Source organism: Pleurodeles waltl, chromosome 3_1 (assembly GCF_031143425.1).
Source record: "Pleurodeles waltl isolate 20211129_DDA chromosome 3_1, aPleWal1.hap1.20221129, whole genome shotgun sequence".
NCBI lineage: Eukaryota > Metazoa > Chordata > Amphibia > Caudata > Salamandridae > Pleurodeles > Pleurodeles waltl.
In genome coordinates this window covers 776,770,780-776,795,988 of record NC_090440.1, presented here as the reverse complement: position 1 = coordinate 776,795,988, position 25,209 = coordinate 776,770,780, and the positions used below count along the sequence as shown (strand labels likewise).

Genomic DNA, 25,209 nt, shown 5'->3' with positions numbered 1-25,209 from the left:
TGCGAACCAGACCCCAGTGTTCTAACTCTTTACAAAACTTATGTTGAATTGGCTACACCCAATTATCATAGGCTGACATACTTATAAGTCCCTAGTATATGGTACACAGAGTACTCAGGGTGTGACAGTGTGCCCCCTGGGGATGCAGCACTGATTGTGCTACCCTGTGTGTGACAAAGTACAAAATCACTGCCAGCCTCCCACTGCACCCTGGAAGAGCAGTTTTCAACTGCTGGTTCGGCCTTGCCATTTAGACCAATGGCAACGTTGTTGCTTCCATTAACAATATATATGTCTACTCTGAGGAAGACCTATTGAGCCCTAAGGCAGGGATCTGTATATTATTATGTTGTATAAGTACTTTTAATATGCCTTAACCGCAAAACGTCCAGTTGTTTTTGCTATGGAAAAGTGATGTAGCCCCCATTGGTTAACACACAGAGATGCCAGCTGATTCCTGAATGGGAGTACTAAAATGGGTACTTCAAGGTATCAAACGAAATTGCAGCATTAATCATGACTTGATGCCCAAATCAAACGTAATGTCAGTTTCAAAACAGGGCAACTTTTAGAAAGTTGACACTCTGTTACCCAGTTGTCCAGTGGCCTCACACAGTTTCTGGCCATCAAAGAGCCTTCTGCCCTCCCGAGTAGTAATGCAAATGACTCCTCAGCTCAGGATCAATAGAAGCCTGATACAGGGAGAGGTGTTAGCCTTACCCTGCTAGAAGCCACTCAGGTTGTTGGCCCAGAAGGCGTGTCTTAAAGGTGAAGTAGCCTTTGGTAGGCAAATGGCAATCACATTCCTGAAGGGTTGCCCCTTTGTTCAGGTAGACAGTCTGGTGGCAGGAACAGAGAGTGGAGACCAGTGGCCAAACTGGTTTTCCGGTAGGCGTGTAACCCTGAGGTAGCCACACCACTCCAATTTCGAGTCAGTAACCACATTCTTCAAATCTCCACTGACCACTGCTATGTTACCTAAGCGACCGATCCTCGATGGGCAAAAATTGCTCTCGAGTCTGCCAGATCACGGAGAGTCAGTTGAGTCCAGATTAGTCACCAAAAAGGGACACCATCCTTCACCAAAGGACTTGAGACTCTTTCGTGACCAAGTAAATGTCAAAATACTCCGTAGTGGCCCTCCTGACCTTCTCACTTCCAGGATTGATCACCCCACTCAGGCCGGAGTAGCCGAACACAACTCTTTTGAACTTTTCAAATGTTGCTGAACTTTACAGTTACCAATGCTTGCACTTTGTACTAAAAAGGTGAAATTTATGTTTTACTTAAAAATCTTTATCTCCAGAACCATTGGTGGATTTTGCTCATCTTGGTTTTGAAAAGCTCATAAAAATATAATCTATTTTTTTTAATTGGTGTTGAATTTCATTTGTGTTGTGTGACTTTCTTATTTCATTGTTTGGTGCTTCTAAATGCTTTACACTAGTTCCTTTGTTTACGCCTTGCTGCATGAAGCCACAGCTACCCAGGGTTGAGCTAAAGGTTTTTATAAATGAGCCTGACAGGTTTCAAGACAGTTTTGCAAGTGTAATACACAGAAAGGTCACACAACCAAACTATAGAAAACGCAACAATCCTCACACTTAGTAAACGTTAAAAGAAAGATTTACTCATTATAATAAACAAATGAGCAAACCGGGGACAGTAAGAATTATGAAAAAACGCCAAATCAATTATTGATTAGAAAAAAAGACTGTCAAGAATCAAACCCGGAAATTGAAATACATTAATTTCATGCTGCTAATGAAGGTTTAAAATCAGAAGGCCTTCACTATGAGCCATCTGTAAAATCTGAATAATTTCAAAAGCTTCCATCTAAGCAATCTGCCATCCTCCCATGTAAATAATCTCACATTCGACTTCATATAGGCCAACAGGATACAGTTATCAGGTTTCTTTTTCCTGTGTCACAAATCAAAACTGTGCTATTGATTCAATATTTGTTTTTTTAAGTAGAACAAAGCAGGATTATGAACCAAGGCGTAATACTGAAACACAATCTATTGGCTACAGCTTGTTCCATTCACTGCAATAATTTTTTCTGATTTTTGTATGTTAGTTAGGTCACATCAAATACAATGCATGCTTATTTGTTTTCATTTGTTATTTTAACCACACATTTCAGAATCTTAACAGACAAAATGTAAACATATGATTGGCACACGCAGGAACCGCTGCAAAGAGTTCCTTGAAGCCATGCTCAGGAATCCAGATTCCTGACGAAATGATCATTTTAGGCCTGTAATGACAGGTATGACCTTTTGATTTAACTAAAGTTATATGTATAATATACTTATTTGTTGTAGTGACTTACAGCCAGCCCTCTTCATCCACTGGTCTTATTAATGTATCATTCACATTGTTCTTCCACTTACTACCGCATACAGCATGGAGCAATGGATAAGCCAAATCCAACCACCGGTTATCTTCACTGTGAGTGATGGCATTGTGACTTTTCACAAGGACCACATAGAGAGACTAAGGCCCATATTTATACTTTTTTAGTGCTGCATTTGTGTTATTTTTTTACGCAAAATCAGCACAAACTTACAAAATACAATTGTATTTTGTAAGTTTGCGCCGCTTTTGCGTCAAAAGACGGTGCAAATGCAGCGCTAAAAAAGTATAAATATGGGCCTAAGTACTTCTCTTCATTGTTATGGACTAATATTGCAATGTTGGACTTTTTAAACCAAAAAATAACTTTGCTTTAATTCAATGTTTTTTTTTTTTTTTAGATTGACAGGGCTTAGCTTTCCCAGGAATAAAGGTGTAGAAAAAACCATGACAAAACAAAACAAGGATTGACAACGCCAAAATGCTGCCATTAAACTCCAGACCTGTTGGCTTTTACAATGCTGGACATTTTGTGTTTTTAAAGATCCTCCTAATAGAGACATACACATATGTATATAGACACATAGGAGCTTTTACTCAGCCAGATTCATCCACTAGGCTGTTGATTTATTTATTTTTGCTGCTGCCCACCAGAGAACACAGAATACAGAAATAGGTCAGCTAATTTCAACTAATGGCTCCTCTTAGTGTGAGTGACTGCATTTAGCTTCTGCAAATCTGCACATCTTAAAAAAACGTAGACATCTTCAAGCCCACAGAATGCTGGGCAAATGTGTCCTTTTTTATCTTAATTATTCAATTTTCTTTTGTTATTTCTTTTAATTTTGTAGGAGTCTTGCAGCTCCCCAGTCACTGCTCCAGGGCCACCGAGTTCTTGCTAGTACTTACAGTGCACCACCTCCTGCATGGGCGCTGCAGGCACTGCCCACATTTAAATGGGTTATAAAACCAAAGATTGCAACCTGTGCATCCGTAGCCATCTTTGGATACTTTTTATAAACCTATAAAATACTCATTCAAACAAAACAAGCATTGGCAAAGCCAATAGTTTGTTAGCTAAAGTCAAAGCTGTTGACCTCGCCAGAATTTGTTCTTAGTTTGAACTCAGTTCACCATTATTTGGCATCCAAAGATACAGAATCAACTACTCAACACCTGCATAAAGCAGATGTCTATGTTAAGATTTCAATTCAGGAGCTGCTTCGTTTTAATAATCGTACTACGGTGCTTTGCATGACATGTTCAGTGAATAAAACATTTAGAGTGTTTTTTTTTTTTTTAATGGTTTACCACCTATACAGACAAACGACTTTACATACTATTGAAATTTTCATTTCTCACTAGTGGTGATCGTGATCACGTCCACTATGCAGGATAACAACACTGGAAAACAGTGCAAGCATAAATCACTTTTAGGATTAACATCCAGCCTAGGAAAGGGCCAGGAACACATTCATGCCACGGTTAAAACTAATTCCTTTAATAAGCATATTGCATCCAGACTGCAGCTGTGAAATCACTCACACAAAATGAAAGCTTTAAAAATGTTTTTATTATTACAATCGAGTGTCATGGGAATTAGGGACACAGGGCTCTTTAAAGAATGACTCACCATTACTGCTGTTGTCATCAACTAATACAATTTCCTTCAACAGATGAGGAGGCGTCCGGTCAATGGCAGAATGAATAGATCGGAGAATTACTGAGAGAGCTTCGTTGACGAATATGAAGACCACACTGACCTGAGGAAGATTTTCTGGATATGTGAGGTTTTTGCATCTAGATAAAAGAAAAACAGGCACAGATATGTAATTTGTTGTCTACAGAACAAATGACATTGAGGGAGCATGTTAAAATATTTAAAATTAATGCAATAACATGTAGAATTAACATGCAGGCCTTAGATGAAAATGCAATGCTTTAATTCAAGTGAAAAGCAGTAGGCAGAAACATTTATATATATTAGGATTGAAAATGCTGATATTACAGTTTGCAAACTGGACCTAGGTTAGGAATGTGAAATATTACATGGAAAAGAAGATGACACATGTTGCAAAAGTTTAGATTTGGCATTTTTCATTAGTGTGTGTTCCTTATGTAGACACACACACTTTCCCATACCTTTTTAGCCAGACTCTATCTGCACGCACATTCACTTTCTGCCCCTATGTTTGCTACTCAGATACTCTTTTTAGTTTCATGAACATTTGTTTATGGGAAGTTCTGCCTTAAAGAATGATTGAGATTTCATTCTGAAGCTTTATGCTTTAACCTCTCTATTGGAGATCTTTATTCATTTTAGCTGACGCTTTTTTCTTGTATCCCAATACCCATTTAACTAAGGACTTCTCCGTTTTGGAAGGTGTTTGATGCATTTGCCTTGATTCTGTCTCATCGTATTGATTTACTAATTGATTGATAATTACTTGTTCATATTCAATAAAGTTTTATAGCCTGATTTAGATCCTGGCGGAGGGAATACACAGGCACAAATGTGTCAAATATTAAGTCCACTGTATTATGATCCCCATAGGAAATAATGGGATTGTTATACCACGGACGGGATATCCAGGATTTTTGTGATGGGGTAACTCCCTCCGCCAGGATCTAAATCAGGCCCATAATCTACTAAAAGATTTATAAATTAAGGTATTGAACTCACACCAATACTCATCATTGACTAAAAAATAATAACTGAAATTGTGATGACTGATTGATGTACAGCTCCTGGTTAATCTCACTTATGAACAAGGTCTGTCAGTCCATGGCACGGGAGTTACTGATGAAATGGTAAACCTGACTTTGTAAACCAATATTAAATTGATTCCCACGCTCCAGCAACATCTACACAAAAGTATCAGGATGCTGGAAAAGGCTATCAGACTTCTAGAAGCAACTCAACAGCAGCCACAGGGACGTTGCTTGGTCAGTAAGATTTTTTTTGGGGGGGAATGAGCGTCAGATTTCCCAACAATCATGCTGGAAAATCTTGAAAGCATACATTATCTGAGAAGGAGGACAGGAGGACATGAGTGGGCTTAATGGGCACTGGACAGTGCAGATTGTCTGTTGTACTTAAACAAAATAACAAAATAATTTGTAAAATAGGCAAAAAAGTTTAGGAACTTCAAAGCAGAGAGCAGAGTGAGTATGTGTGGGTTTTAGTTTGTGCATGTAAAAATCCTATCTTACAGACACCTCAACGTACCTGTTAGACCTGTCAGCTCTTGGCATGGTTTCCCCTGGCATTTTGCTTCTGACCTCCTGGTTTTGATCCTGTGCTGAATTCTGTTTTTGCTGTCTTTAGGACTCTGGGCAATTTACCACTGCTGAACAGTGCTAATGTGCAAGGCTCTCTGTCTAAACTGTATAGGTGATTGGTCTATCCATGAATGGCATATCATATTTACTAGTAAGTCCCTAGTAAAATGCACTATATGTGCCCAGGGCCTATAAATCAAATGCTACGAGTGAGCCTGCAGCACTGAGTGTGCCACCCATAGCTCTGAAAACACGTCTCAGGCCTGCCATTGCGGTACTTGTGTGTGCAGTTTTAAACTGCCTTGTCGACCTGGCAAGTACACCTTCTCGCCAGGCCCAACCCTTCCCTGTTATTACATGTAAGTCACCCCTAAGGTAGGCCCAAGGCAGTCCCATGGGCAGGGTGCAGTGCATTTAAAAGGTAGAACAAGTACTGGTGTGTTTTACATGTCCTGATAGTGAAATACCAATAAATACAGTTTTCACTACTGCAAGTCCTATCTCTCCCATTGAGTAACATGGGAATTGCCTTTAAATATCTTTTAAGTGTAATGTAACATAGAGATCTGGAGTTTGGGGTCTCACAATTTCAAAATACATCTTTTGGTGCAGTTGTTTGTTGAATTGTTGGTTAAAAAATGCCACTTTCAGAAAAAGGGCATTTTCTTGCTTAACTGTTCTGTGCCTCTGCCTTTCTGTGGAATACACGTCTGGGTCAGGATGACAGTTGGGCTGTTTGTGCATTCACTCAAGACAGTCACACAGAGAGCTGAGGTGTGCCCTGCATATCCTGATAGCCCATCACCAGGCTAATGGGTCTTCCTGAGCTAGAGTGGTAGGAGGAGCTGACACTTTCACCTGAATAGGGCTCTGCCTGTCTTTACACAAAGCATTTTCCGACCCCTGGAGTGTGTCTGGGGCCAGGACCAGGAAGGTAGGGTCTTGTGCACTACGAATACTTCTCTATGAGGTTTGCCTAGTTCAAAGACAGAAATGGGTCTAAGTACAGGACCTCTGACACTACGTAGTTAGACCACTTCTGAACTGAAGCCATTCTGCCAGGAAGAGGAGCTGGATGCTGTACCAAGGACGGCCACTCTACCTGTTGCTTTGTAGTGCTGGCCTATTGCATGCTGCTTCTCTCCTACGAGTGAAAGGACTGGGCTTCGCTTTCTACATCCTGCATTCCAAGATTCTCCAAGGCTTGCACTGAACTTGCCTCCTGTTAAAAAGTCTCTGGGTCATCATAGACTTCACTTCCCAGCGCCAGGGCTCTCTTGCTGAAAGTCCTGACTTGCCAAGTGGTGCCAAATACAGTTCCTGGGCCCTTGGAAGTGAGCGCTGGGGCATCCAAGAAGAAGCTAAGCACATTGTCTCTAGAGTGACTTCAGAACTGGTGCCGCTCTTTGACTCTGTGCCCGCCACTTGCACTGGAGCTGTGGGCCCCACTGAGTGCAACTACTGCAACCTGCAATACAGGCTCAACGCCACCGCAGTGCCCCCAAAGCCCTGCCACAGCATAAGCCCTGAGTGCCATGTCACTGACGTCAATGACACCCGATTGACTGTGCTGCAGCACCTGTGGCTCCATGGTGTGATTGCGACACCGTGAAGTCGACACCTTGCATCTTGACCTGCTGGATTCATCGACCCTGCCTTGTTGTAAGGAACTTTTGTCTCACCACCAATGCTGCATTACCTCCCCTGCAACCAAAGGAACCGACTTCTCACCTCCCCAGCAGCAGTAAGGAACCAATGCTACACCAGCTCCAGCGACGCCTCAACTCCCCAACTCCATGCAACCTCTTTGTTTCCTCATTGTTTTCCAAGGTACTGTACCTGGGGTCCGTGTGACTCCCTGACTAGCCTGCACTTCCTCACGAGCGGCGTCAGACTGTTGGAAGCAACTCTGCCAAGATGCTTTGATAACCCCATTGGACATAATGTGTTTCTAAGTGCTATACTAAGATTTAGCCCCCGCCAACCTCGCACTGCATCAGGCAGCCTGTGCGGCCTGAACAGCGCCTGCTCAATTAAGGGTTCATCGCTGGGCCAGCAGGCGGAAACAGGGCTTTAACATTGATGCTGCCTCGTAACGGTGCCGCCGCCAATGTGGCGGTGTGGTGGCAGTGCGACATGGCTGTCCATGGGGCCCCGGCACTGCCCATGCCAAGGCTGGTGAAAAGGGGACTCGTAATCCCCAGGGCAGCACTGCAAGCAGTGCTGTCCTGGAGGATTACAACCATTGAGACTGTGAGGCTGTCTGGTGGCGGCAATCTGGCGGTGTCGGTGATCCAACCATAGCGGCTCCACCACAGTCGTAATGTTGTGGTTGGACCACGACTTTGTCGGCGGTCCGACTGCGAACATGACCCAGGGTTATAATGGGGGCCTTAATTTTTGAATATTCGAATCTTTATTTGTGCATGGATTTTGGTCGTTTTGGTCTTGTTTTGTTTGTATACATATTGGCTATTTTTCTAAACTGGTGTGGTGTACTTTTGTGGTGTTTTCACTGTGTTATTGTGTGGGTAGAAATACTTTACATATTGCCTCTGAGATAAGCCTGACTACTCGTTCAAGCTAAAAAGGGGCTGAGCAGGGGTCATCTTAGCTGTGTGGTTCCCTTGCCCTGTGTAGAGGGAGGGTCCCTACTTGGACAGGGTGCAAATCGCTGCCATCTAGAGACCCCATTTCTAACAGTTCCTGACTGAAAGCACCTGTTCCCAACTATTTACTGCATGATATATATATTTGGAAGGTGTAACACCCCAAACACCCTCCCTGAAGCTATGCCTCTGAGCATCCAAATGTCAAATCGACCTTTCACAAGACACATTTTAAAAATAATTTCAAGTCATCACTTTTACCTGAGCTGCAAAATGTATAGGTGGTCACTTAAAACGTATTTCAGTAAGTTTTCCAACCCACCTTTTGATGACTGAGTACATTTTATCACGTGGGTTCTAATTAGAGGCAAACAAAATAGTTAAAAAATCACTATCCTAGGTACTGAGTGGTAAAGCCGGCCATTTAGTCCACTCACCATACTCCCAGGTTATTTTCCTCAGGGTAGTCATTGGAAATAAGAACCCTTAGCAGAGTATAGCAGTTCTGATTTTAATCAGGCCAGTTTTTGCCTGTCTTCACTAGCACTTTAAAAAACAAAGAACGTCAGTGAAATTAGAAGGTGTGGATCATTTATATCTGGTATAAATCCAAGCATGTGCAGTGTTTGACACACAGTCATTCTGCAATGGTGACTTAACACAAGGTGGTACTGTAAGGCAAAATAGGCAAAAAGGGCAAGGTACTTGTTAGACTTGACACCCTAAGGTGGCAGTCGCCCAAACTTCTTGCTTTCACCCTTCCTGATTTGCTGAATTCGTTTTTGTTGGCCTTAGGACTCTGTGCACTTTAGCACTGCTAAACCATGCTAACTTGCTTGTTCTCTCTCCCTAAAACATGGTACAAAAGGCTTACACCTACTTGGCAAATTTAATTTACTTGTATGCCCCTTGTAAAGGGCACTCTGTTTATCCAGGGTCTGTAAATTAAATGCTACTAGTGGGCCTGCAGCACAATTTATGCCATCCACTAAAGTAGCCTTTTAAAAAACATGTTGTATACTGCAATTTTCAACCTGGCAAACAAACCTTTTGCTGGGCCCTAATATTCCTTTTTAATATTTATAAGTCACCCCTAAAATGTACCATAAAGGCTCATATGGCAGGATGCACTGTATTGAAAAAGTAGGACATGCATATTTAAGTTTTACTTGTCCTGGTAGTGCAAAACACCTAAACTAATTTTTCACTTTTGCAAGGCCTTCCTCTCCCATAGGATGATATTGGGTTACCTTATTACACTTAATGAGTGATAAAGTACATTTGGGAGCAGATAGGAAGGGAAGGACATTCCGGAACCAGATGTGGGGGTATTATAGGGAATCACCCCTTTCAAAAGCTAGCACCAGTTATACATAATGGATCTTCTCAGCCACTCATCACTTATGGATCTGTAGACGATTCAGAAGATGGGCTGCTCTGCTGCCCTGCTGCTGAAAGGACTGCACTGCTGCCCTGCTGCTGAAAGAACTGCCCTGCTGTCCTCCTGCCTGAGTAAGGAAGAGTGGACCTGTTCCTTGAACTCAGGACCACCAGAGTGACTCAAGGCTTCCTGTGTGAGCTATAGGTACACAACTAGCTCCAGAGGCCTGTCCTGCATCTGCCCAACTGATCAGACCCAACAGGAACTTCCTGTGCCCTGCTGTTGGCCTCTTCTGAAGTGAGTCCTGATCCACAAGAGGTGCCCTCCAGGTCTTGGACCCTCAACTGGCTTCAAGGTGTGTTCTTCCTTGTCCAACAGAGGGTTTCCTCAAAATTGCCACCGCACAATGCAATTAAATGCACAACCTCACATTGCAGCACCTTGCAGCTTCTGATCAACTGGCTCATCTGAACTGACACAGCGTAATGCAGCACAACACATCTTGCTGCAAAACTTTGCACTGCAGCATCTCACTGCTTCTGATCTGCAGGTTCATTTGGACCAATGCAGCATGATGCAATTTGATGCAGGACCTCGCAACGCAGCACCTCGCAGCTCTTGATCAGCCGCCCCATCAGAAGTGATACATCCCTATGCAACTTGACAAGGTACCTTGCATAGCAGCACCTCACAGTTCCTGATCAGCAACCTAATGGGAACCAACTCAGTGCAATAAACTTGATGCAGGACTTTGCATTGAATCAGCCCACAGCTCCGGATCGGGGCCTCATCAGAACCATCTCGATGCAGCATGACCCAGGACTTTGCATTTCAGCACCAAGTTCAACCAGATATAAATTTAAACAGGGCACACTAGGCCAGCACTGCATTGCGGTTGACGTGAACTTGTAATGTTGTCTTGGTCTGGCACAATCAGACAATCAGAGTTGGCACTTTGTTATATTTTTCCACTACTTTTACTTAAAACTTTGAAATTACATATCTCCGGATCTACTTTTTGGATTTTATTTATTTGGTGTCAATTTACTTATTAAAATGAACTCTACTTTTCTAAGTTGGCTTGGGATATTTCTTATGTTGTGTTTTCCCTTGCTTTTACATTTTGCCTCTACGGTAAGTCTGACTGCTTTGTGCCAAGCTACCAGAGGGTTAAACACAGGTTAATTTAGTGACTTTTGTGGTTCACCCTGACAAGGATTGTGTTTAATATTTGAGTGGGGCTTCCACCCCTCTCAGCTAATAACCAACTTTCTTTCAATGTTCTAAACAACTTAAATGTCACACAACTTAGGGCGGGCAAATCAATCTCCATTGGCCTGGTGGAGAAACTAACATCTGCCAGGCCGAGACTACTCCACTTGACAAATTTAGAAATGAACACCACGCCGCCGACGCCTCCGCCAGTCATTTCTAAAGTATTGGCAGGAATCACTGTCACAGCAGTTCCTCTCAATGCTTTTTAAATTTGGCGCACTGCTCTGTAAACATGGCAGAGCCATCCGTCAAACTTATTTTGTTTTTATTACCAAAAAACAATCCCAAAGTGGGATTTTCTTTTTGAAAATTAAGAAAATATCTTCCCCAGCCATGGGAGGTAGGTCCCATAGTGAGGGGTGCATTAGAGAGTCTTCACTGCCCTTTCCTGGCAGGGTTTTCCTAGAGGTGACGGGCAATGAAAATGATGAGATATGTCTGACCATCTAAGTTAGGTAAGTGAACATAGAGGTCAGCCTCTGGATGTCCTTAGTCCATTGGGCCACCAGAGAAATTTAACCATGGCAGAGATAGAGCAGTCTTCACCATGGCAACACCTATGGTCCAACTGTTTTTAAATCTGGCAAATGAACCATCTTCATGGTGGTAAGGATACTCCATTAGTGTTCTCTTTTATGCCATGCTATCAACTACTCTAGATTGCACCATACAGAGATCAGAATGTAAGCACCCTTCTTTATAAGGGACTAATAAATCCAGTTTCATGTGGTGGGTAGTTTCAGGGAGTAGCATGCAACTTCATGGAGTCGCAGTGCTTCTCTCTTTCTAGATAATAGCCCTGTACCGTCTTTTACAGTCTATTAATCTTTATTTGCAGATAAAGGTGCCTAGATATTGAAAGAAAGCAAGTTAGGAAGCATGTACCGGCTGTATATGGCCTGACAAAGAAGAGTCTGACATTAAACATGGCCATAAGTAAGCCCCACTAACTAGAGATGTTCATCACAATATCACATGCATGGTTATGGACCACCTGGAAACAGAAGGGGGCTTTTTTTTAACAATAAGTTGCTACAAAGTACCATCCCATGAATGGTGTAACTTGATTAATAAGGAGGTGAATAAAATGCAGGAAGGTAGAATGGAGGAGCACATGGGCAAGCTCTGGGAGAGAACAAGTTAGAAGAAACTCTTAGGTAGTAGATTGGTAAAATATACAGTTTTTAAGGCCCGAGTCACTACAACTTTCTTGTAGCAAATTGTTGTCTTTAGTCATAGTATCAAAATGTTGGAGATCGCTAGCTTCTGAAGGAGTTAAAAGACTAGAAGGAAAGAAAATCATGAAAGAGGAAACTAAAACAGTGAAGCATGCTATAAAATAAAGAACCTCATAGACTAGATTTACTCAATGATCACTCTGACTCCAACCAAATTTCTACTCTATGGGGGTTATTCTAACTTTGGAGGAGGTGTTAATTCGTCCCAAAAGTGACGGAAAAGTGACGGATTTACCACCAGCCGTATTACGAGTCCATTATATCCTATGGAACTCGTAATACGGCTGGTGGTATATCCGTCACTTTACCGTCACTTTTGGGACGGATTAACACTCCTCCAAAGTTAGAATAACCCCCTATGTCTTTTAACATCTATTGGATGGCATACAGTGTAATTGCAATTTCCCCACAAGGATTGCAACCAATGGGATTCTGCCAAAACTGTGTTAATATTTTCAGTCAGCAGAGTTATGAAAATGAGGGAGTCAGTGATAGGAAAAAAAAAAAAATTGGAAAAAGGGCACTGCTGTGATGAGTCTTGTATTGTGGTACAGAAAAGTGTTGTAGTCGAAAACCAATAAATAACTCAGAAACCCAAAGTAACTACAGAAAGAGAGCTTGTGTGTCACTAAAGTGTCATTTTACATTGAGCAAAAGCAGTATTTGCTAATTGTTGACAGGGTAGGATTAAAATGATCATAAAATTCACTGCCGCCATCAACCTCCATCAATGGATCCTCGACTGCGCCAACACCTTAGCCCCACTCAAGAAACCCACCGCCAACCAAGGAAAGAAAAAACCAGCCTGGTTCACAGACGAACTGACCGCCTCCAAAAGCCTCTGCCAGAAGCTCAAGAAGAAGTGGATCTTAGAGCGCACACCCGACAACCTCGCCTCCCTCAAAAACGCCAACCGTGAACACCACCAACGGATCCGAGTCGCCAAGCGCGCCCACTTCACTGAACGCATCAACAACAACGCCCACGACTGCAAAGAACTCTTCGGCATCGTGAAGGAACTCTCAAACCCCAACGCCAACTCCAACGACATCCCGCCCTCCCAGAAACTCTGCGACGACCTCTCCACCTTCTTCCACCAGAAAATCACAACCATCCACGACAGCTTCAACGCCACTCCGCCGCCAGACCCCACCCCTGACATCTCCACAGACGCCTGCCGCCTCACCGCCTGGACCCACGTGGACGACACCGAAACAATAACAACCATGAACACCATCCACTCAGGCTCCCCCACGGACCCATGCCCTCATCACGTGTTCAACAAAGCCAACGCCATCATCGCCCCCAAACTCCGCGAGATCATCAACCTCTCCTTCGACTCCGCCACCTTCCCAGACTGCTGGAAACACGCAGAAATCCAACCCCTCCTCAAGAAACCCAAGGCTGACCCCAACGACCTCAAAAACTTCAGACCGATCTCTCTCCTCCCTTTTCCAGCAAAAGTCATCGAGAAGATCGTCAACACACAGCTCGCCCACTTCCTCGAAGACAACTCCATCCTAGACCCCTCTCAATCCGGTTTCAGACGAAACCACAGCACCGAGACTGCTCTCCTCGCCGCCACAGATGATATCAGAACCCAAATGGACAACGGCGAAAGCTCGGCCCTCATCCTCCTCGACCTATCAGCCGCTTTTGACACAGTCTGCCACCGCACCCTACTGACCCGCCTCCATGGAGCCGGCATCCAGGATAAAGCCCTCAACTGGATCTCATCCTTCCTCTCCGACAGAACCCAGAGAGTCCGACTCTCCCCTTTCCGCTCCAAAGCCACCAACCTCATCTGCGGCGTCCCCCAAGGATCCTCCCTCAGCCCTACGTTGTTCAACGTCTACATGGCCCCCCTCGCCAAACTGGCCCGCCAACATCACCTCAGCATCATCTCCTACGCCGACGACACCCAGCTCGTCCTCTCCCTGACCAAAGACCCACTCACCGCCAAAACCAACCTCCACGAGGGACTAAAAGCCATCGCCGAGTGGATGAACGACAGCCGCCTGAAGCTCAACTCTGACAAGACGGAAGTCCTCATCCTCGGGCGCACCCCTTCGGCCTGGAACGACTCCTGGTGGCCCACCGATTTCGGACCCCCACCCACCCCAGCCAGCCACGCAAGAAACCTCGGCTTCATCCTGGACTCAGCCCTCACCATGTCCAAACAGGTCAGCGCCGTCTCCTCTTCCTGCTTCAACACCCGTCGAATGCTCCGCAGAATTTTCAAGTGGATCCCAACAGGAACCAGAAAGACGGTGACCCAAGCCCTCGTCAGTAGCAGACTTGACTACGGCAACGCACTCTACACAGGCATCCCAACAAAAGACATCAAACGACTCCAGCGTATCCAAAATGCATCCGCCCGCCTGATCCTTGACATACCCCGCCGATGTCACATCTCCCCTCACCTGAAGGACCTCCACTGGCTCCCCGTGGACAAGAGGATCACCTTTAAACTCCTCACCCACGCTCACAAGGCTCTACACAACACCGGACCTACCTACCTCAACTCCATACTCAACTTTTACGCCCCCACTCGTCAACTCCGCTCTGCCAATCTCGCCCTCGCCATCGTCCCCAGGATCCAGAGCAAGACCGCCGGCGGCAGATCCTTCTCCTTCCTCGCCACCAAGACCTGGAACTCTCTCCCCACCTCACTGCGCCAGACCCAGGACCTCCTCGCCTTCAGGAGACTCCTCAAGACCTGGCTCTTCGACCGCTAACAGCTCACCCACCCCCCCATGCCCCCCCCACCACCAGCACCTCGAAACCCTGACGGGTACATAGTGCGCTTTACAAATGTTATGATTGATTGATTGATTGACTGCTGTTTAAAACTGCCTAGTCCTGCCACTAATTGGTCTAATATTATCCCTCAGAGAAAGCCTTAGATTTAGATTAATTATTATTGTTGTTGTATTTTGTCCTTTGCACCACTGTTTTTTTTCACATCCCTTTTTTCTTCCTTAATTGTCTAGTTAATTTTGGAATGTGAAGTAAAGCGTCTTCCTTCTTTACCTCTTACCTAACTACCGTGTCACTACGGACACTATTTCAAAAATTTTGACCGCTAGAAGGACAGTATAAATGGACTCTGGCAAAATGCACAACTGTACAAAAGATCAGCAGTGTCCAACTAAGTGCCTGATTTAAAGTTTGGCAGTGGGATAACCATCACAACAAATGTATCTGTTAGAAATGGGGTCTTTGGTTGACAGTCAGGTTACCCCCTGTTCAAGCAAGGACCCTCACTCTAGTTAGGATAAAAGAGAATCACCCTCAGCTAACCCCTGCTTACCCCCTTGGTAGCTTGGCAGAGCAGTAGGCTTAACCTCAGAGTGCTGGGCGTAAAGTATTTGTACCAACACACACAGTAACTTAATGAAAACACTACAAAATGACACAACACCAGTTTAGAAAAATAGGAAATATTTATCTAGACAAAACAAGACCAAAACGACAAAAATCCAACATACACAAGTCAAGTTATGATTTTTTAAAGGTTTAAAATAAAAAGAGTCTTTAGGTAGTTGTAACAACACACTAGCGCTGCTAGCGTGTAAATGTACCTGGTTTGCGGCAAAAATAACCCCGCACGGGCGGTGTGCGTCGAAAATAACCCTGCACGGGTATGTGCGTCGAAAACAACTCGGCACGGCGGTGCGCGTTGAAAAAGCCAGCCACGCGACGGTCCGAAAGTCCCGCGGCGCTGGTTGCGATCTCTCAGCCTTCGTCAGCGATGCTGCGCGTCGTTTCTCCTGCTCCGGGCGTCGATTCTCCGGTCGCGTTTCCTGCGGCGTCGTTTCTCAGCTGCGGAGCCGGCGTCGTGTCGTTTTCTCAGCCGCGATCGGATTCGCGTCGATCTTTTCTCCGCACGGTGCTCGGTGCGTGTATTTTTGTCCTTAGGCTGCCAGCCTCTCCTTTCAGGGTCCCAGGAACTGGAAGGGCACCACAGAGCAGAGTAGGGGTCTCTCCAGAGACTCCAGGTGCTGGCAGGAAGAAGTCTTTGCTATCCCTGAGACTTCAATAACAGGAGGCAAGCTCTACATCAAGCCCTTGGAGATTTCTTCTTCAAGATGGAAGGCACACAAAGTCCAGTCTTTGCCCTCTTACTCAGGCAGAAGCAGCACTGCAGGAAAGCTCCACAAAGCACAGTCACAGGCAGGGCAGCACTTGTTCCTCAGCGATCAGCTCTTCTCCAGGCAGAGGTTCCTCTTGATTCCAGAAGTGTTTCTAAAGTTTGTAAGTTTGGGTGCCCTTCTTATACCCATTTTAGTCTTTGAAGTCACCTTCCTTCAAAGGGGACTCACACCTTCTTGTGAAATCCTGCCTTGCCCAGGCAAGGCCTCAGACACACACCAGGGGGCTGGAGACAGCATTGTCAGAGGCAGGCACAATCCTTTCAGATGAGAGTGACCACTCCACCCCTCCCTCCTAGCAGAGATGGCTAATCAGGAAATGCAGATCACACCCCAGCTCCCTTTGTGTCACTGTCTGGTGTGAGGTGAAAAACAACCCAACTGTCAAACTGACCCAGACAGGGAATCCACAAACAAGGCAGAGTCACAGAATGGTTTAAGCAAGAAAATGCTCACTTTCTAAAAGTGGCATTTCCAAACTCACAATCTTAAAATCAGCTTTACTAAAAGATGTATTTTTAAATTGTGAGTTCAGGGATCCCAAACTCCACATGTCCATCTACTCTCTAGGGGAATCTACACTTTAATCATATTTAAAGGTAGCCCCCATATTATCCTATGAGAGAGAGACAGACCTTGCAACAGTGAAAACGAAATTGGCAGTATTTCACTTGTCAGGACATATAAACCACATTACTATATGTGCGATCTCTCAGCCTTCGTCAGCGATGCTGCGCGTCGTTTCTCCTGCTCCGGGCGTCGATTCTCCGGTCGCGTTTCCTGCGGCGTCGTTTCTCAGCTGCGGAGCCGGCGTCGCGTCGTTTTCTCAGCCGCGATCGGATTCGCGTCGATCTTTTCTCCGCACGGTGCTCGGTGCGTGTATTTTTGTCCTTAGGCTGCCAGCCTCTCCTTTCAGGGTCCCAGGAACTGGAAGGGCACCACAGAGCAGAGTAGGGGTCTCTCCAGAGACTCCAGGTGCTGGCAGGAAGAAGTCTTTGCTATCCCTGAGACTTCAATAACAGGAGGCAAGCTCTACATCAAGCCCTTGGAGATTTCTTCTTCAAGATGGAAGGCACACAAAGTCCAGTCTTTGCCCTCTTACTCAGGCAGAAGCAGCACTGCAGGAAAGCTCCACAAAGCACAGTCACAGGCAGGGCAGCACTTGTTCCTCAGCGATCAGCTCTTCTCCAGGCAGAGGTTCCTCTTGATTCCAGAAGTGTTTCTAAAGTTTGTAAGTTTGGGTGCCCTTCTTATACCCATTTTAGTCTTTGAAGTCACCTTCCTTCAAAGGGGACTCACACCTTCTTGTGAAATCCTGCCTTGCCCAGGCAAGGCCTCAGACACACACCAGGGGGCTGGAGACAGCATTGTCAGAGGCAGGCACAGTCCTTTCAGATGAGAGTGACCACTCCACCCCTCCCTCCTAGCAGAGATGGCTAATCAGGAAATGCAGATCACACCCCAGCTCCCTTTGTGTCACTGTCTGGTGTGAGGTGAAAAACAACCCAACTGTCAAACTGACCCAGACAGGGAATCCACAAACAAGGCAGAGTCACAGAATGGTTTAAGCAAGAAAATGCTCACTTTCTAAAAGTGGCATTTCCAAACTCACAATCTTAAAATCAGCTTTACTAAAAGATGTATTTTTAAATTGTGAGTTCAGGGATCCCAAACTCCACATGTCCATCTACTCTCTAGGGGAATCTACACTTTAATCATATTTAAAGGTAGCCCCCATATTATCCTATGAGAGAGAGACAGACCTTGCAACAGTGAAAACGAAATTGGCAGTATTTCACTTGTCAGGACATATAAACCACATTACTATATGTCCTACCTTATCCATACACTGCACCCTGCCCTTGGGGCTACCTAGGGCCTACCTTAGGGGTGCCTTACATGTAAGGAAAGGGAAGGTTTAGGCCTGGCAAGTGGGTACACTTGCCAAGTCGAATTTACAGTGTAAGAATACACACACAGACACTGCAGTGGCAGGTCTGAGACATGATTACAGAGCTACTTATGTGGGTGGCACAACCAGTGCTGCAGGCCCACTAGTAGCATTTGATTTACAGGCCCTGGCACCTCTAGTGCACCTTACTAGGGACTTACTGGTAAATCAAATATGCCAATCATGGATAAACCACTTACATACAATTTAAACAGGAGAGCATATGCACTTTAGCACTGGTTAGCAGTGGTAAAGTGCTCAGAGTTAAAAAGCCAACAGCAACATGTCAGAAAAAAATAGGAGGCAGGAGGCGAAAAAGACTGGGGATGACCCTGCATAAGCAAAAGTCCAACACGACCCCCTACCAGCCTAAAGCCAGGGGAGAACAATCAATACCTTGATGTACTTCCCTGATTGGGGCGATAGACCAGGGACCCAGGCCCACAACAGCAGGGGCATGTTCCAGTTCTACGCCTTCCTGACTCCAGTTGGATCCCTCTGTCCATACTCTCAGGGCCCACTAAGCTAACCCATGGGGAACCCTTCTCCACATCTACAGACACCATCTGTGCAGCACCTAACTTTACTTTGCTCACAGATGAATTGCAATGGGCAGATAGTACCACCAGGGCCAACACAGTGGTGTTGCCCACTCCACCCCCGGGGTGTGACTCTCGTCCTCCCCCCCCCAGGGGCAACTCTGTCCACCAGGACAGCAAGCCACAGTGGCCCCAGACAACTGTCAGGGCTGAGAGCCCGACCTCAGGCCTCTCTAACCACTGTGACTGTGGAGAGTGGGGGGTGGTAGCCCCAGGTGCCTGGCACCCTTTGACCACTCTCTCTTCCACCAGGTCAGGGATGACAACCTGACCCTGGTCCTCCCCTCTGGGGCTCTGTACCCTCCCTGCAGAAGCGGCACCCCCAGAGTCAAAAACTGTCAGGGTGCTTGTAGAAGCAGTCCTGCACAATTCTTCCACCAGTGCAGGGATGTTAACCTGCAACTGATCCTCCAACCTGGGGTCTGTACCTTCAGGTTGGACCAGGGCCAGGGGTGAGGCTTCCCTCCCCCTGCCCTCTCTTCTGGGGTCCTGAACCACCCAACTAGGAGTGCCCCCCCCAGAAGACAACATGGTAGGGGCACTGTTAGCAGTAGCCCCTTCCTCCAGGTCAGGGGGGACACCCTTAACCTGGCCTCCCAATCCAGGGTCTGTACCCACAGACTGGATCACTGCCTGGCAAACCAGGACTTCCTGGGGGGCATACCTACCCCCTACCAGGTCAGAGTTTACCCTCTGAACCTGGTCATCCAACCCAGGGTCACCACCCTGCGGTTGAACCACTGCCTGGCACACCAGGACTTCCTTGGGAGCACATTTACCCCCCATCAGGTCAGAGTTTACCCCCTGAACCTGATCATTCAACCCAGAGTCACCACCCTGCGGTTGAACCATTGCCTGGCACACCAGGACTTCCAGGGGAGCACACCTACCCCCTACCAGATCAGAGCTTACCCCCTGAATCTGGCAATCCAACCCAGAGTCACTACCCTGCGGTTGAACCACTGCCTGGCGCACCAGGACTTCCTTGGGAGCACACGTACTCCCCATCAGGTCAGAGTTTACCCCCTGAACCTGATCATCCAACCCAGAGTCACCATCCTGCGGTTGAATCATTGCCTGGCGCACCAGGACTTCCTGGGGGGCACACCTACCCCCCACAAGGGAAACACTTTCCCCAAGGGCCATACAAGAGTCTGGCTGGCGCAGGTCTCCTGACCTCTGCCCATCTGACAGAGTCTGGATTCCCCCCAGCCCAGAAATGGTCTCACCAAGGTCATTCCTGGGGGGCTCTGCACTCAGAGCTGACCCCTGACCCTCCAGGTTCTCCACTGGGGTCCGCAACCCCCTCTCAACCCTCTGTCTGGACTTCTGCAACCCCTCACTAGGAGTGGTACTGCCAGACACCAGAACTGGTGGGACGCTGGCTACAGCCGCCCCCCCAAGTTCTCCTGACACTGTGGGGTCTCCCTCAACAGATGGCCCTATGGTACAGGCTAGGCTCCCCTCCTGGGGTTCCCGCAGGGAACCCTCCAGGACCTGGGACCGGATCTCGGGCACCTTGGGCCTCAACCCATCCCCATTCCCTCTCCTCTGAGACTGGACATGGGGTCCCTCACCCATCCCACTACACTGGGACCTACCTGGGACACTACAATCCTTCCCTACCTCACCTGGTTGGGAACTACCTAGACCACTCCTCTCAGGAGCACCCCCAAATGCCTCTTCAGACTCTCTGGTACTCACCCAGAAGTCTGCCTCCATTGTAAGCTCCCTGGGGTCAGAGAACTCACACTCCACCTGGTGTTGGCATAGCTCTGGAAAATAAGGACTAGACATATGCTCTCCAGCAATTACATCACTCAGCCCCTCACATGAATTAACCAAAGTACCCTTCACCCAACCACCCAGTGACTCTGCTTTGACAAAGCACCCCACATCACCCTCCTGAGACTGGTGAGACAGTACCTGACTGTCCCTGACACTCAACCCACACTCTTCTGGGATGTTTTCACACTCCATAACCAGGACTTCTACCTGGGGGGAACCCCTCTCCCTGTCACTCTCAACTAGAGTCAGTAGAGTGTCCCTCCCACCAGTAGGAATATGACTCCCCATGCCAGTTCCCCAATCCACCTCAGAGACCCTGTGCATCACTGGAGCTACCTCATACCCCTGAACCTCCTGGCGTGTGTTAACTCCCTCCTTCAAGTAGGGCACCACCTCTCTGGGCATGTGTACTTCTGCAGCATCACTGGATATACAATTGTTGCTGCCACCATTCCAGCTGGACTCAGCCCTCATGACTTCCAGCTCTTTCAATTTAAGCTCGTAAGCATAAATCATTTTTTTAATCTCTAAGTCCCTCCTCCTTTCTGCCAGGACTAAGGCTCTCTTCTCCTCGGCCCTCTTAAGCTCTTCCAGCCTCCGGATTCGAGCTAGGAGCCTATCATCTCTTTCTGTTCCCTCCTCAGGGCCACTGCCCTCCTCTTTGGAGTAGTCCTCCTCCTCAGAGTAGTTATCCTCCTCAGACTCATTTGGTGGTGTTGCCTGACAACGTTTCAATTCATCCTGAAACAGGGCTGACTCAAGATCCTCCCTTCTGGATTCCTTGTTCACAGCCAGTCCCCTTTCCATGCAGAATGCTTTAAGCTGCCACTTTTTATACATAGATAGGTGCCAGAAATTGACTTCCATTTCTGCAAAGGCTTCACAACCAAAAAACAAAGTCCAAAAATATCATCAATACTTCCAGGAGGACATCAGAGAACAAAAAGCAGAATCACAAGACAAGTAGTATGTGGTCACGTAGTGGTCTGAGATCAAAACAGTAGTGTACACTTAATTACTGTATGTCAAGTACAAATACAAGTCCAAATCCCGACCGCTGGTCACCAATGTTAGAAATGGGGTCTTTGGTTGACAGTCAGGTTACCCCCTGTTCAAGCAAGGACCCTCACTCTAGTTAGGATAAAAGAGAATCACCCTCAGCTAACCCCTGCTTACCCCCTTGGTAGCTTGGCAGAGCAGTAGGCTTAACCTCAGAGTGCTGGGCGTAAAGTATTTGTACCAACACACACAGTAACTTAATGAAAACACTACAAAATGACACAACACCAGTTTAGAAAAATAGGAAATATTTATCTAGACAAAACAAGACCAAAACGACAAAAATCCAACATACACAAGTCAAGTTATGATTTTTTAAAGGTTTAAAATAAAAAGAGTCTTTAGGTAGTTGTAACAACACACTAGCACTGCTAGCGTGTAAATGTACCTGGTTTGCGGCAAAAATAACCCCGCACGGGCGGTGTGCGTCGAAAATAACCCTGCACGGGTATGTGCGTCGAAAACAACTCGGCACGGCGGTGCGCGTTGAAAAAGCCAGCCACGCGACGGTCCGAAAGTCCCGCGGCGCTGGTTGCGATCTCTCAGCCTTCGTCAGCGATGCTGCGCGTCGTTTCTCCTGCTCCGGGCGTCGATTCTCCGGTCGCGTTTCCTGCGGCGTCGTTTCTCAGCTGCGGAGCCGGCGTCGCGTCGTTTTCTCAGCCGCGATCGGATTCGCGTCGATCTTTTCTCCGCACGGTGCTCGGTGCGTGTATTTTTGTCCTTAGGCTGCCAGCCTCTCCTTTCAGGGTCCCAGGAACTGGAAGGGCACCACAGAGCAGAGTAGGGGTCTCTCCAGAGACTCCAGGTGCTGGCAGGAAGAAGTCTTTGCTATCCCTGAGACTTCAATAACAGGAGGCAAGCTCTACATCAAGCCCTTGGAGATTTCTTCTTCAAGATGGAAGGCACACAAAGTCCAGTCTTTGCCCTCTTACTCAGGCAGAAGCAGCACTGCAGGAAAGCTCCACAAAGCACAGTCACAGGCAGGGCAGCACTTGTTCCTCAGCGATCAGCTCTTCTCCAGGCAGAGGTTCCTCTTGATTCCAGAAGTGTTTCTAAAGTTTGTAAGTTTGGGTGCCCTTCTTATACCCATTTTAGTCTTTGAAGTCACCTTCCTTCAAAGGGGACTCACACCTTCTTGTGAAATCCTGCCTTGCCCAGGCAAGGCCTCAGACACACACCAGGGGGCTGGAGACAGCATTGTCAGAGGCAGGCACAGTCCTTTCAGATGAGAGTGACCACTCCACCCCTCCCTCCTAGCAGAGATGGCTAATCAGGAAATGCAGATCACACCCCAGCTCCCTTTGTGTCACTGTCTGGTGTGAGGTGAAAAACAACCCAACTGTCAAACTGACCCAGACAGGGAATCCACAAACAAGGCAGAGTCACAGAATGGTTTAAGCAAGAAAATGCTCACTTTCTAAAAGTGGCATTTCCAAACTCACAATCTTAAAATCAGCTTTACTAAAAGATGTATTTTTAAATTGTGAGTTCAGGGATCCCAAACTCCACATGTCCATCTACTCTCTAGGGGAATCTACACTTTAATCATATTTAAAGGTAGCCCCCATATTATCCTATGAGAGAGAGACAGACCTTGCAACAGTGAAAACGAAATTGGCAGTATTTCACTTGTCAGGACATATAAACCACATTACTATATGTCCTACCTTATCCATACACTGCACCCTGCCCTTGGGGCTACCTAGGGCCTACCTTAGGGGTGCCTTACATGTAAGGAAAGGGAAGGTTTAGGCCTGGCAAGTGGGTACACTTGCCAAGTCGAATTTACAGTGTAAGAATACACACACAGACACTGCAGTGGCAGGTCTGAGACATGATTACAGAGCTACTTATGTGGGTGGCACAACCAGTGCTGCAGGCCCACTAGTAGCATTTGATTTACAGGCCCTGGCACCTCTAGTGCACCTTACTAGGGACTTACTAGTAAATCAAATATGCCAATCATGGATAAACCACTTACATACAATTTAAACAGGAGAGCATATGCACTTTAGCACTGGTTAGCAGTGGTAAAGTGCTCAGAGTTGAAAAGCCAACAGCAACATGTCAGAAAAAAATAGGAGGCAGGAGGCGAAAAAGACTGGGGATGACCCTGCATAAGCAAAAGTCCAACAGTATCCCATCCAGTACACTCGAAATCAGGCCCTACATTCTATACATTCAACTCCATTACGTTAACCGCTAACGTATTTCCTTTCTAAACTGAGTGCCTTTTTATTTTCGGTTACCCAAGCAGTTCCCAGGCTGTGCTGGTGAGGGCAAGGGCAGGGCACCTGCTCTGATTTTTTGTTTAAAATGACTTATTTCTCATCATCTGAATTTGACCCAGACCAAGAGGGAGAACAGACAAATGAAGGAATAAAATAAATGCAGGAAATATGTGACAACAGAGGAAGTGGGGATTAAAAAGTACCTCTGTACTGAGTGAGATGAAGAGACAGGAAGTGTAGAGTAGTGCAAGTAAGATGCACAAGGTGGAATCAAGAATAATCCGGCCTTGGTATTTGGCAAACCAAGCACTGATCAGTGATGGTGGCAGACTCTCAAGACAAACACTTGGCTCTACACATTCCTTTGCAAATAAATCCTGCATACATTATTTTGCAAATAAAGTCCAGCGCCCATGTAACATGGGGTTTTTATTTCTTTAATACTGAATATTTGCAAAGGTCTGCTATTTAAATAACAAATGAAAGTGACAAAACGGGGATTCACAGATTCACAGAATCATGCATACCAGACATTTTACTTTAAAAATCTGCCAATTCAGAATATTCCCCAGGATAGTGTAATTCTCACATTAACATATCAAGGTTTGTAAGAGGGTCGGGTGTTTCTGCGTCACCGTACAGGCAACGGTTTAACACAGACACAGATTGTGGGTATTGATCATTTTTTTGCAGATACTTTCCCACCCGGGAAGGAACACCCCAGTATTGAAGAAGGGTGTTCCTAGAAAGCACTATTTTCTTCATGTGGCAACAAAGAAAATAATGTGAAAGACAACGTTTGCATTGCATTTCCGTATCTGCCAATTTTCACCTGTATACCTGTTTTTCACTTGGCGGAATAGAAGGACATTTTGAATAATAACTTTGGGTGTAGAGTTACCAAAGAATTTGTTTTTGAACAAGAAGTGTGCATTTACCATCAGGGCCGTTCAATATCACATTATTTTTCACATTTCCTCCAAATCCATTTCATATTATTATATATAGCCAGAAGGAACAAGCATATTGTCACCAAGAAAAATTGCCTTTGTGCTCCCTGTGTTCATCACACTTTCTGATTTGTCAAAGTAAAGTATAATGGACTTTGGAAATAATGTTTTCAGGATTTCCAAACGTTTACGAATATTTTCTATAACCTTCTTATGAGTTGTTCTCAAGAGCAAACCATAACCATCGTTGCCAACTGTACTGTAGGTTATATTTAGGTTATTTTTTTTAGAACGAGCACAATAGCAGCAAAATGTTACTTAAGAGTTCTACATA

The 25,209-nt window shown here is 46.0% G+C and overlaps 1 protein-coding gene across 2 annotated transcripts in view; it reads right to left on the bottom strand.

Annotated features, from left to right (window-relative positions):
* The window catches only part of GALNT18 (polypeptide N-acetylgalactosaminyltransferase 18), a 1,605,564-nt gene that overhangs the window by 864,649 nt on the left and 715,706 nt on the right, over positions 1-25,209 (bottom strand). For both annotated transcript variants that reach the window (XM_069223602.1, XM_069223603.1), the window contains exon 3: positions 3,992-4,158. In XM_069223602.1, coding sequence (XP_069079703.1) covers positions 3,992-4,158 — 167 coding nt within the window. The remainder of the gene's footprint in view (positions 1-3,991; positions 4,159-25,209) is intronic.